Genomic DNA, 14109 nt, shown 5'->3' on the forward strand with positions numbered 1-14109 from the left:
TGCAGTGGAAATAAATAATAATGTTACTAGATTCATCAGACTTTAACGGTGATAAATAATAATGACTACAACACTATGAATGTGCATATATAGAAACGGATGTATCATTTTGTAACCAAACCACAGCACCTAAAATCAGAATCAAATCATTAGGATACCTGAGAGAGTACAAAACTATGAGGGGTAATTTTTTACCAAAGGACTAGTGAATCAAATAAAAGCTTACCCCAAGAGTATTAACACAAGCCTTTGATGCAAATTCAGACTGGGCCGGAACCATAAAAAATAGCCCAGAAGTGTTTTTCACAGTACAAAATGAGTCATACTTATTGGGAGCATGGGATTTTAAAATACTCATGAGCTTGAGCAACATTATGGTTTCATTTAATATATAACATACTGTAGCTATTGTAGGACTATCACAATTCTGACACACTCAGATATGATAATCTAGTGTTTTTTAAATATTAAGGTCTAAGTAGCTTTCATTTTTTTGACATTGTATTATACTTGATGTACCTAAGTGTCCCTAAAGTAATAAACCAGTAAGACAGTCATAACTCCTGACAGTCAGGTTGATACAAGCTAAAGAAACTGGTTACTAGGTATTTTTTGAAGGATTTTCTGAAAAACTTTTGGATTGGTGGCTTTGTGAATTTGTGCTATCCCGTGCGCGACTTTTGTTAAATCAACGGCATAAGCTACTGTGTAGCTAAATAACTGTAACACAGTAATTTCCTAACCGTTGGAATAAATAAAGCATTTTTTATATCCTATCTTGTCTTGCCCTTTGTGAAACAATATAATACTTGTCATTGCTTTTATAGGTCTAATTGTATTATTAATTGTTTTAATAGCTTTTACAATACATATATAGACTTAGCACGTGAATTATACTTCTGCGTCAGATCTACATCGTAACTTTCGCCATAACGGGAACCCCATTTTAACCCAATGCCACAACCTTCTGTGTAACTTGGAGTGCATCTCCCGAGAAATGTCTGTATGTACTACTAGTTTGGCTGAGGCATACCACAATGACTTTGAATGTCATGGAAGGTTGCAGTGTAGGGATAAAAGGAGTTTCTGGTTACATGATTTAGGTAACCTGAGTTGGGATGTACATATTTCCTGCAGAAGACTAAATCAAGCATTAGACTGTTACACACTGAATGCACTGTGAAAAAAAAACCAAACGAATTTCCAAATCGAAAGTTGCCGTGTAACGTATGTAGACACTGAACGTGTTGCATTTTTGTGATGAATTAGTCATCAAAAAAATGCATTATGAAAAAAATTACGTCAACATAGAGGCATGATGAGCTGGTTCTGATTTCTCTTAACAATAAAACTAAGAAACTGAGATTCTGGTTCATCCAATTCTCACGAGAAGGCAGCAGTAGGGAGAATTTCGTAGTTTGATCCAGGAGTTGAAACTTTATCATGCTTTTGTACATACTGCAGGATGTAAGTAGGGCAGTTTGAGGTCTTGTTGGCAGGGCTGAGATCACATCTGAAAAGGCAGAGAAATCATTTCAGAGAGCCGATTGACCCGGATCAGCATCTCGCTGTGTCTGACGTGAAAGACTAATATTTTACTATTTCCACCTCATTGTGTGTTCACTGCACATCTACAGAAATTCAGTGATCTGATTTGTCCGATCTGTTTAGTCAGATCCCCCCAAAAATCTAAAAAAAATCAGAAAAATTGAGCTTGATTTAAAAAAAAAATGTTGCAAATTTGTCCAGTTAAATTACATGGTTGGTGTGAATGGTTGCATTAAGAGTAGATGAGTAAGAAAAATATTTTCAACTCATGAAATATTGGCATGGATTTTATGCATCTGGTGTTTAGAGAAGAAGCAGCGATGAAGCCTTTTTCTCCTTCATATCAGTAAACTAGTTCTAAGTCACACATGAACAGCTTAGTTTCACCCATTATGGATGAGTAATGCAGACACACCTGAGTTTAGTACATAGTCGTTGCTCATTATGCCAGGGGTTCAAGATGGTACAATAAAATACTGTGAATTACTAACACAGCTTTACCACTTAATGCAATAGTAAAAGTGCAGTGCCTGTAAAGTACATAACAACAGTGGTGATTAAGCTACTGTCATTTCAATGAATTTATATTGTAACAGCCATCCAAATATTATTTATTGTTTCCACTGACTTCATAAAAAAGATATACACTCACAAGCCACTCTTTAGGTATTATATTATATATAAAAGGTGCTGAAACATTCCTATGAGATTTTAGTCCATATCAACATGATAGCATAATGCAGTTAATGCAGATTTGTTTGCTGTACTCCTATGGTGTGAAACTCCTATTCAACCACATCTAACAAGGTGCTATTACATATATTGTCATTCTCAGATTACTTGAGCTTTGGGGCATGCTGCTTTATCCTTCAGGAAACAGCCATCAGAGCATGAGTACATTGTAGTTATAAAGGGATGCACATGGTCAGCAACAACACTCAGGTAGGCTGTGGGATATAAATGATGCTCAGTTTGTACAAAGGGGCCTAAAGTATACCAAAAAAATATACTCACTACAGCACCATCACCAGCCTGAAGTGTTGACACACGGCGGAATGGATCTGTGTTTTTATGTTTTTTATGCCACATTGTGACCCTACCATCCAAATACCGCAGCAGAAATTGAGACTCATCAGACCAGGAAACATTTTATCAATCTTGAATTGTCACATTTTGGTGGTCCCTTATGAACTGTGGCCTCAGTTTTCTGTTCTTGGCTGAGTGGCACCCAGTGCAGTCTTCTCCTCCTATAGCTGCTCTGCTCTACAGTCATTGCTTCAAGGTAGGATGTGTTGTGCATTCAAAAATGATCTTCTGCATATCTTGGACAACAAGTTGTTATTTGAGTTACTGTTGCCTCCTGTCAGCTTGAAGCAGTGTAGCCCTTTTTGTCTGACCTCTGGCACCACCAAGGAAATTTTAACAAGAAAAAAGCAGAGCCTATAAACAGATATCTTGATGCTGCTACTAAAATAAAACTATACATATTTGATTTTAACAGAGACATGCATGCTCCCTGGCTTGTTTGGAAAAACTATGCAAAATTATACACTGGCATCCTAGGTACCAGACAAGCAGACAAACAAAAAGTTACTATTATAAGAAACATAACATAACGTTAAAGGGATGTTGTACAAACTGCATGTATGCTTTAATTGACATAATATGTGGTGGAGGTTATAAAACGTATCACTGTCTTTTCTCAGGAAAAATAGCATTCCTAAATCCTGACAAACACAGCAGTCAGACAAATAACTTTTTTTATTTGTTTGACTGCTGAAGCCAACAGGCACTTGCACTTGTCAGCTGTCACCTTCATCTGATAAAAGCAATGACCCTTGCAGATCCTGCTGATCCCTATCTTTCAGTGGGTGCAAAATCAGTCACACTCATTGTTGCTGAAAGGCCTGCACTTGCTGTATTTCAGGGAGCTCCAGAGCAATGCCATCGGTGATCGTTTCAGGTCTTAACACCACCTTCATGATAACATCAACAAAGGAGGCAACAGCCATTCTATACTTGAACAAAGAACAAAAAGTCAAACATTCCTGTTACCTTGTCTTTATTATGACGTGTGTTTTAAACTAGAGATGGACCGATCCGATATTATGTATCGGTATCGGTCCGATACTGACCTAAATTACTGGATCGGATATCGGAGAAAAATAAAAAATGTAATCCGATCCATTAAATATCACGAAAGCACCTCACAAAACTTGCAACACGTCGGAGCAGTATGCATCACGTGATAGAGCAGCTGTGGCATGCAGGACCTGTCGGTGGTCTGGATAGCATGTGGAGCTTCGCTAGCAACCCGGCATTTCATCTCCGACAAAGTTATCCCCGAGAGAAGTAAAGCAAGTGTGTAAGTCCATCTCTGAATGTTTGTAAAGCATTCCCACGTTAAGCTTAACAAGCGACTGCCTCTCGCTCTCCGGCTGCTACTTCAATCGTGAAACTGCTTAAATCAGCTGATCGGCTTTTCTGTCGCGAGTCTGTCTCTCGTTTGTTTTTGGTCCACTTTGCGCCAGAAAGAGGAAACCAGCGGCTGAACAACAGCAGCACGTTTAAGCTTGATAAGCTGTTGTTAGAATTTATTTAATATTAATTTCTACACCAGGATCTTTTTCTACGTAGCTGACGGCTGGTAACTGTGCAGGGGCGGATCTAGCAAAGTTTAGCCAGGGGGGCCGATAGGGCATTAACTGGGAAAAGGGGGCACAAAGACATACTTTTCTTTCTTATTCTCATTTAAAATGTCTAGCTTTTAATAAATAATTATCTGACACCCAAAGTTCTAATTTGATGTAAAATGAATAGAAGTCAATTACTGTATATAGTGACTATTAAGTCTAATATATATACCCTAGTAAGCTATAGTACTTTTTACTTTGGGAAGGTACCATCTGTGCAGTCTGCAATTTTGTTGAAGAAAGATGTTGAATCTATTTAATATTTCTTGAAAAATAATTGATTTCTGTGCATTTTTTTTCACACTGCATCAAATTAAGGTTGATTACGGCGATTAAGCATCATGAGGTGGAGCGTGAGGGGTGGTTCCCTATTTTTTATTTATTTAATTTTGTTGTTGCTGGGAGTTGGAACCCTATTAGTTAGGTTGCTTAATATTTACGCTAAGTACTCTTTAAAATACCAGAATAGGGAGGATGGTGTAGGTCTAAGTTTATTAGATTGATCAGTATTGCTGAACTATGAAATATTTTTTTTGTATACAGGTATAACAGAATAGCTTTAGTGTAGTTGTTGTTTTAAACTTGAGTATGAACTTGCAGACTTGCAAAATGCAGCAAGATATTTTAAAAAACAGTTTTGTTGATTAAAAAACACTATATCGGATTCATATCGGTATCGGCAGATATCCAAATTTATGATATCGGTATCGGTATCGGACATAAAAAAGTGGTATCGTGCCATCTCTATTTTAAACTACTAGACTGTACGTTTACTTTAATGGAGATCACCTTTCTGTAATAAGCTACTCTAAATTATTATGCAGTGTGCCTACAAAGGACACGTACATGGATTTGAGACAAGGGACTTAACATGCAAACAAAACAACAACAGAGGTGAAGGTGAGGCTAAAGGAGGATGACACGTTTCGAGTTAACAGAGGTGAGATCTGGAGAAACAAACACTGGGGAAACACTGAAAACCTATCCACTTGTATTAGGCCGTTGGGCTGACACTGTGCAGGGCACAATATGCGAGTCTTGTGGGGCTTTGTCGGCAGCCTCTGGACAATGGTGTGAAAAATTAATTAGAATAACATACAGTAAGTAGGTGAGACATTCGTGGGTGCTCAAGTAGATGGACATGATTAGGCATAGCCTGTAAGATTAATGAAGACCTTCACAGGAAGATTATATTGACTGAAGCTGATTATGCTTGAGACCATTTATTCAGTGGAATATCATTACAGATAGAACAATCCATACATCATATGCAACCTCACTTCACCTCATATCACAGTGGACTACTTACTAAAACCCAGTCTTTTTTCATGATCCTTGGCGTACGGTGGGGATTGTATGAGTTGCTTCAACCTTGCCACAGTAACAATGAAACCGCAATGGTACTGTATGATTTATGGTATTAATGTGTCATACCTCCTGATGGCAAGTGTGGGAGTAAATTCAGTATGCTGCTTGTACTTGTTCCTTTTTTTTCTTAACATAAAATTCATATTGAAGATGCATAATAATCGGACAAAAAAAAAAAAAGTCAGAGGTTATACGTTTTCTTTATCCTGATGGTTGGACCAAAAATAGACTCCACTGTCATGCATTTGCAGAACTTAAAATGCAGACTCTGTAGACAATCGAACAAACGGGAAACACTTTTATTCAAACTGATGGAAAATCCCAAAATCCAAATAGCAAGGTTCATATAGGACTCGACAATTTGGGCAGGGATGACACAAGGAGCAAAAACAGACACTGTGAAAGGGAAAGACACCATTATTTATTTATATATATGTGTATATATATATATATATATATATATATATATATACACACACACACACACACACACACACACACACACACACACACACACACACACACACACACAAGAGGGCAATTAGGGGAAGTGAACACAGCTGGTGTAATGAGACAGAGGTGGAAATGAAATGAAATACAAAGCACAAGAGACAGTGAAAATAGAAGAGGAATTAACAAATAGGAAACACAAGTAAGTTAAAAACAACTTGTTCAAGGTGTGATGGTGAAGTCCAACATGTTGAAATTAATTAATCTTGAAACATTTTAAACTGATCAAATAATGTACAGGAAACACAGGAACATGACATCCACATTCCTTGTATTCAACACGGTTTAAATGTACCAGGTTAGCACAGGTTTGTGATTACTGATGACTGCTTTTCCTGTACACTGACTAACAGACCATGACTTTTGGATTATTGGAATGCTAGGCTAGTGGGAGATGCAGTTATGGAATGGGGGTGTCACTTTTTATAACAACTCCATATTTTAAAGTTTATTTTTCAAGGTATACAATTACAGCAATATATATTCATTGCATGGTCCGGCTCTGTGTACTGCATGCAAATACTCATTCGTTTCCCCACACACAGCCATATTTCTGTCATTTGACTCTTTTGCCCTTGGTGAAAATTACTTCATGCATCACTTATACGGCACTACACATCTATATTCCCTGCAACCCACTTTTAATATTGAGATACCTCTGAGTTAACCAAGGAAAAGCTGAATTACCATTCCACACTTAACACTCCAAGAAATATTATATTTCAATCACTGGTGGACTGAGGTGGGAAAAAAAAGAAAAAAAAATGGCCCCAGACATTATGCCTGCCCAACCCACTTTGTTAGTGCCCTCTCCCTTCTATGTCATAGAAGGGTCCACACCCTTCTATGACAACGAAGAGAGGCACAGGGGAAAGTAAAATAGAATGGAGCAACTACTGTCTTCAAACTGAGTATTTTCTGTTCTCATGGAGAACAGTGGGTCAAAAATCCATTATACAAACCATTGTGTCAAAAGTATTATACTAGACAAAGACAGCATCACACCCGTGGGAACAGCTGCTCACGGCTCCTACTGCTGATAATATTGAAAACCAGTTTGACGTGTGGCACTCTTACTAAAATGTGACACGTCTCTGATAGTTGTGAGTACTAAAAGCACACTTAGTTCACAGTGCTGTTCTGACTAAAATGGAGAACTACAACTCTCTCTCTCATATATATATATATATATATATATATTATTACAACATTAGTCAAATACGTGTTGTATAAATTGAACAGCTCTTCCTCAGAGTCCACATATGGAAGATTCAACTTCAACGTCATTATGACCCAAACTATTTGTGGTATCACAGTTTTCAGGCAACAACAATTTGCAACAAATTTGCAACAATTGGACTCTATTCATTTCAGTTACCTTCAAGACAAAAATTAGTGTTAATGTATGGATGAATGATGCATTCAAGTCCCTTGAAAAGTTTGGCTGAAGAAGAATGAAGGCAAACAAATTTAAAAACTTGTCATTGTCAAGCAACAATATCTGCCCCAAATATTTGGAAAAGGGTATTCTGAGTTAAAGCTCTGTCCTCCTGGAGTCCTCAACTAAATGGAGCTGGTCTCACAAACTGAATTTGTGATTTTTAGGATGTTATTCAGGTTGCAAAACAATGTCTTGACTCAATATTACTACCCCCATATTTTGGCTCAAGACAATGTGTTTACTGGTTTATGCTTTACAGATGCTATAATTCATACATTTTGGCTGTTTTTGTATTTTTCTCTATTGGCATATGTGTTTTGTGTAATTTAGATGTTTTGTTGTGTGTGTGTGCGTGCGTGCACTACTACTCTGTTGGTGGTATTGCTGTCTATTGTAGCCTGTACACACATGCAAAAGACAATTTAATCTAAAGTCATATCATGCTGTTAAATAAAGGTTAAAGAAAATGAAAAATATGCACATGCATAACAGTAGGTGTCTTATTTTTAGATTTTTATGCAATCATGAAATACTTTTGTTTACACTGTGATAAATCTCCTGGCATTGTCATTCAACTAAATCACACAAGAATGAAACAAAGACTGCATTTCCTGTATCCAATTTTCAGCTGAATTGCATAGATATGTTCAGTGAATACTGCAGCCATCAGTGTAGGGGAATTGATGACATTCTTTGTATTTCCTTCTTTCTATGTCACTATATGTGTAGTGCAAAAAATACCAAGTTAAAAATAATATAGCAAAAATATACAGCATTTAAATACTTGAGTTTGTTGTACATAACAGTATATGTGAACATATGTTCACCTATATTCCAGAAGGAGAAACAACCTTGCATTCTTTTTTTTCTGAAAGGAAGCTAGTTTACAAAGCAGGAAGACAACAGAAGTCATTGTAGTAGTACTGAGATGAGACACCCATAATGAGCAAGCAGAGCAAATTCTGTCAACTGTACACATCTAAGGAACCAGGAAACCAAATCCTGAGATCAAAAATCAATGGACAGAATTGGCTCAACTGAACCAAATTAACTACACAAGCCGCTAAGTCCCTGTCCATAAACTTGATAAACTGTTGAAGTCTTGACAAACAGAAAAAGAATTACTGAAAACTCTTCTCTTTTCCACAGTAACTTCCTGTCAGCTAATTTTAAAAAGTCCAAGTCACAGTTACTTAATAGTGGAATTTCTGTTAGTATTGATATCTTCTTACCACCTTCATACATACACCAATACCTTGTAGTATTGCTTTCATTGGGAATTGGTGCCAAATGTACTACTACTACTGTAAGATTCGGTTCATTGTTAAGTCCCATAGTAGACCTTAGTGAACCAGAGTCTGTTGACTCTCCAACCAGTTTTCCTATTTCTCTATTCATGTTTGAAAAATCAGAATCTTCTATAGCAACCGTGGCCTGTTCTGTTATCGCACATAAAGCAAAGAGACACCCACATAGAGACACACAAGCCATTTATGAGAAATTTCTTAAGTGCTCATGTTGGGCTGAAAAGCTTTCAATAGTCACTGCACTTTGCAGTGATTCTTCTTGTGAATTTAAAATACTTTTTTTTTTTAAAAAGGGAGAATAAACTCTTACATTTCTTCATGCCTTTAGGGCACATTAAAAAGCTATACAGAAATTAGAAAACAGGAACTCACTATAATTATCCTCCTTCACACTTTGTGATGGACAGTGGTCAGCACTGTCAGTGATGGTCAGCTGTCAAATGCTACCAAACATGAGTGTTCCACAGTTTGTTAAACAACTCCTTTTATATTTATGCTTCTATTTGTGTATCATAAAGCTCTACTGAGACCATTGCTTTCAAAGGTTTTAAATAGGACTCAAAAGTATTGTAAAAGCATTGCATTTAAAAGTTGAAAATTGGACACTTTGTGACGAAAAACAGCTTGATTAAAAACTAACTCAAAATTGTCAGTCATCAGCTTTACCATCTCCTTCACACATTCCCACGCGCTCCATGCATTGCTTTTACAAAATCCCTGGGGAAGCAATGATTACAGTTTACAGACAGCAGTTCAAAATGCTTATGATTAGACTACATCAAACCTTATGGTGCTTTTGAAATACAAGCTCAGGCCTGTCAGCTGATGGAGTTCAAGCTCAAATTACCACTGGAGGCTTGTTAGGCAGCTTCCCTGCTAATACCAGTAGCAGAGGTTTGGGAGCCCACACTTTGGCTTTCTTGAACAGTATACAGTAGTTGCTGGGATGTTAACATTTTCAAATTGTGGTAAATGTCTGGTTTGCTGTAATGTTAACGCAGCACTGTGAATAATTGGCATTCTGTGGTACAAACTGTACTGTCTACAAAAAACCATGTGTAATAGATTTATGTCAATATATAAAATAAAATATATTCACAATCTAATGAATGCAAAACAGTGGGTCACAATCAAAGGTATAAAAGATATTTCCTATGTGACAGTCCCAAGAAACGAATTTTAATGTTAAATTTTTTTATTGAATAATAATTCAAGCGTTTTTTTCCCCCCACAGAATTATGTTTAGTGCTCCTATGCAAATACCGTATTTCCCGGACTACAAAGCGCACCTAAATATTAGCCGCACAAGCTAAAATCAGGGGAAAATCCTGTTTTGTACATACATTAGCCGCACCTGACCAAAAGCCGCAGGTGTTTCAATGTTGACTTATCATATGTAAGAGAATATGCACAAAGGGAATTGTCAGGAAAGAGATGGCTGTTTGGAGACATCACTTTTATTAATATTTTGAAAAACAAGTTATGGGTACATATTTGCACATGTAGTACATAACAGTAGCCTACAGCACACCAGAAAAATAGATTCGGACTACCTTTTAGGCTCAGGTGCAGTGACACAGCTTTAACAAGAAGAAAAGTCAGTCATTCACCATCTTTCTCTTCTTCCTGCGCACTAAAACCACCAAAGTCCTCTTCTCCAGTGTCGGATACAAACAGGCTCAGGATGGCTTCGTCATCCACTCTTCTTCTCTCCTTCGTTGTCACTTTCAAAACCAAAGAAATCCTCATTGTCAGTGTCAGAGTCGAACACCCTCAGAAGGGCCGTGGCGGTGTCCTCCTCTCCATCATGCAGCAGTCCAGCCCTTCAAAATCCGTTGGTGATCGTGGATGTTTTCACACTTTTCCACGCTGTCAGAATCCACCGGTGGAGTTGGGCATAACTTGCTTTTTGGGCATAACTTGCAAGTTTATCGCCGCTCATCATCCACGCCTCCCGCTGAACGCGTAGCGCTACTTTGAAGTTTGTTTTTCGCGCTACTTCGTACGGCACTACGTTGCCTGGCGGACGGACATGTGACTAACATACCACTCTTGAACCCCGATCCTTCCGCCAGGCAACGTAGTGCCGTACAACAGCGGAACACACAAAACAAATCGTCTTACGATATGACAAAAATCACGGACAATCCATAGAAAAGCCGCACCTGACTAAAAGCCGCAGGGTTCAAAGCTTGTGCAAAAAGTAGCGGCTTATAGCCCGACAATTACGGTACTTAAATTGCCAAGTACCCTGTGAAAAATCATTAACTAAGAAATATAATCAGTCCAAGACAGTGGAGTGGGAGTCTGTCTGACCACAAGATTAAAGGCTCTCTGGAGAGGGAGCTGAGTGATATCAAGGACCATCACAGAGGCAACTTGTCCAGCCAGCCCGTTGGTGGGAAAATGAGAGGAAGTGGGTTGGAGCTAGACATTTTTGAATTTGTCACCAAATTGACCATTAATATATCTGAGTGGCCCACCCTAAATTCTGTCTGTGGCAAATGTGGGCTAACAACACACAATACTGAATCAGGAATAGTTGCCTGAACAACAATGGTTGTTTTATACAGGATGAGCTATTTTCATTCGAACCATAAAATGAGAAAAGTGAAAAGAAAGATTTGTGGGGTTTTTTCTTTGTTGCTTCATGTCACTTCTATACAAGTTAAATAATTTTTTTAGCAGCTAAAAATAAATTATATCTCACTTTGTTACTTTGTAAGGTTGTAATGTACAATACTGCTCTACAGCAGCATACCTAACTTTAAAAAATATGCCCACAATTTATTCAGAAGCAAACAGCCTCAAGAGACAATGTTTAAAACTCAAGAAACAGTTGTTTCCATTTATTATTTTGGTTTAACAGGCAGACCAGTGAGGTCAGTGCAGCTTCTGTGACTTCCATAAATGAAGCTCAGAGAAAGGCCCAGAGTGCACAAACCCTTCTCTGGTGGGTTGAAAGAACTGTTAAAAGGGCAGAATCCATTAGACCGGCAAATCCATGTTCTAGACTGACTGAGGGAGTCGCTTGATCCGTAACTTGAAATTTTGCGCTCACTGCTAAACACACTAGTGAAGATGTAGCATGGGAAGATAATGGATAGCAGACAGATAAAGCGGAGCACTGGTATGTTGAAACTAATTACTACTAAGCCAGTTAAGCCTGCCTGATACTTTAAAGGTAATTGGATATACATTCATGTTACGTAAATTTACTTTTATTCTTTCTTTATTAATTAGGTAGAAAGGTATGTATAAAATAAAACTTGGTAATGAGTAATTACTTTGTACAGCAGCCACAGAAGGTGTGCAAAGGTGTTCCCAATTTTATCTCCTTTAGAAACCAAGAAGAACCTGGCACATAAATTCTTGGATTTAAATACAAAACGTGTCTTTTTAAAGATGTGAAAGTGAAAAAAATATCCCCGATATTTGACACCGATAAATGAATGAATAAATAAATTCTCCTACATGTGGCACATTTATCCCCGGCAAGTTATCATTTTAGATATTACTGTATCATTTTCTTTTTGTAATATTAATACTTTAAATTATTCTGTACATATTTTCTAAATAGTCTCTGAACACTAGCTCTTGAATTTCTTACCTGAAAGGCCACTGATGACAGACAGGAGGAGGAATGGTTTCCATGGTGACCCCATACTTGTTGAAGAGGTCCCTTCTGCAAGAATGTTAGCAGGTCTGCTTCTTCATTAAAGCTGCGCCTATAAACATTAGGAAACAAATCAGTTGGTGGGAGAATGTACCTCTGTTTATCACAGAGAACCCTGTAGAACACAACAGCTGTCAATCAAAAATCCCTGTGAAAATCTCACTGAATAGAGCGTGCATTTATTTTCTTATCACATGATCACAGGGATGTTTCACACCACACAATCTGGACTTCAGGGGGGGTTACACATGACAAGATTGCTCCCACTCCATAATTTCATGCAAAATTTATACAGTGGGCAAGACTACTATCCCATCCTGGGCTCTTCACACCCTCTCTAATTGCATGCAGTCTATCACGGCTATTAAATTCCCATTATACCACAGAACTGCTGTACATCTTGTACTGAGAAAAATCCAACATGCATCATGTAATCAGATAGTGACTGACACCAACTTGGCTACTGAAGTGACAAATGCATGCTGCAGTTACACAGTGTGAATAGTTTGTGAATAGCAACAAAATCCTTGAAATTTCACGATAAAGAATGTTTTGCAGCTACAATATATAAAGGACTCTTTGAAAGCACTACGTTCGCCTTTTGCTTAACTTTTTTGCTTAACGCTTAAAAGGAGCGTGTTTTATAAGTCTGTAATTATTTTCAGCTGTATTTAGAGAAAAGAGGCTTTTTTGTTAACTAAACAAACCTTATAAACCAATTCTTATACACAAAATTCAACGACCAGCTAAACCTATTTTAAGCTTCAAACTAAAATACACAATAATATGTGAATAGTAATAACTGTGTCATCTGCAGGTGATTTAACACTAGATTCTCCACAAACAGGTGACGCAACACAGCAGAGAGCTGACCATCATCCAGCGCTTTGCCCCAGCTGCGTTGTGAACAGCTCCCTGCACCAACTTTTCATGGCACTATGATATCATCACATCTAGCCAGGATTATGACTTACAGGCATTGAGTCATAATTCCACAGATGGTAGCTTCGCACCATTGGCTTCTCATCCAAGCACATCCACTTAACGTCTGAACCAGCGGTTCCTCTCGTACTGAGCGTTTTACTACTCCAAAACACATCATCAGTAGAGTAAATCTGACCTACCTTAAGACGGTAAAAGCCCAAGCTCACCTTTCTCTTTTTAGTGGGTGAATATTCAAAAAATGGATTGATAATGCAGAGCAACTGGGGCTTTACTGCATTATCTGATGTGACACAATAATCGTTTAATCTCAGTTATCTTGTTTTTATAATTGTTGGAAGCCAAAGTGGTAATGTAGACTTGTTCAAACTTAATGATTGCTTTGCTTGATCTATTAAAAGATCATTCCCAGTGCATTTTTTAACAAATATAAACATAAAAAATAAAATAATAAAAATTAAAAAATAAAATAAAAATAAAAATACTGGAGTATGTTTCATTCCTGCACAAATGTCCTTTTTTCCATTCAGTACCATTAGTTATAAGTTAAGCATAAAACATGATCACAATAGCAAACACTAATAAAATATCCACTGCACCTCAACTTACGGATGAGTCTACAGT

At 37.5% G+C, this 14109-nt stretch overlaps 1 protein-coding gene across 6 annotated transcripts in view; it reads right to left on the reverse strand.

The window, feature by feature from the left end:
• Positions 1-14109, reverse strand: part of cntn5 (contactin 5) — a 118696-nt gene that overhangs the window by 72165 nt on the left and 32422 nt on the right. For all 6 annotated transcript variants that reach the window (XM_085380134.1, XM_085380139.1, XM_085380137.1 and 3 more), the window contains one exon: positions 12478-12595. In XM_085380134.1, the coding sequence (XP_085236260.1) occupies positions 12478-12532 (55 nt within the window). In that variant the 5' untranslated portion in view covers positions 12533-12595. The remainder of the gene's footprint in view (positions 1-12477; positions 12596-14109) is intronic.

Source organism: Rhamphochromis longiceps, linkage group LG14 (assembly GCF_057381845.1).
Source record: "Rhamphochromis longiceps isolate RC_006_pf linkage group LG14, R_longiceps_female_GT1.1, whole genome shotgun sequence".
NCBI lineage: Eukaryota > Metazoa > Chordata > Actinopteri > Cichliformes > Cichlidae > Rhamphochromis > Rhamphochromis longiceps.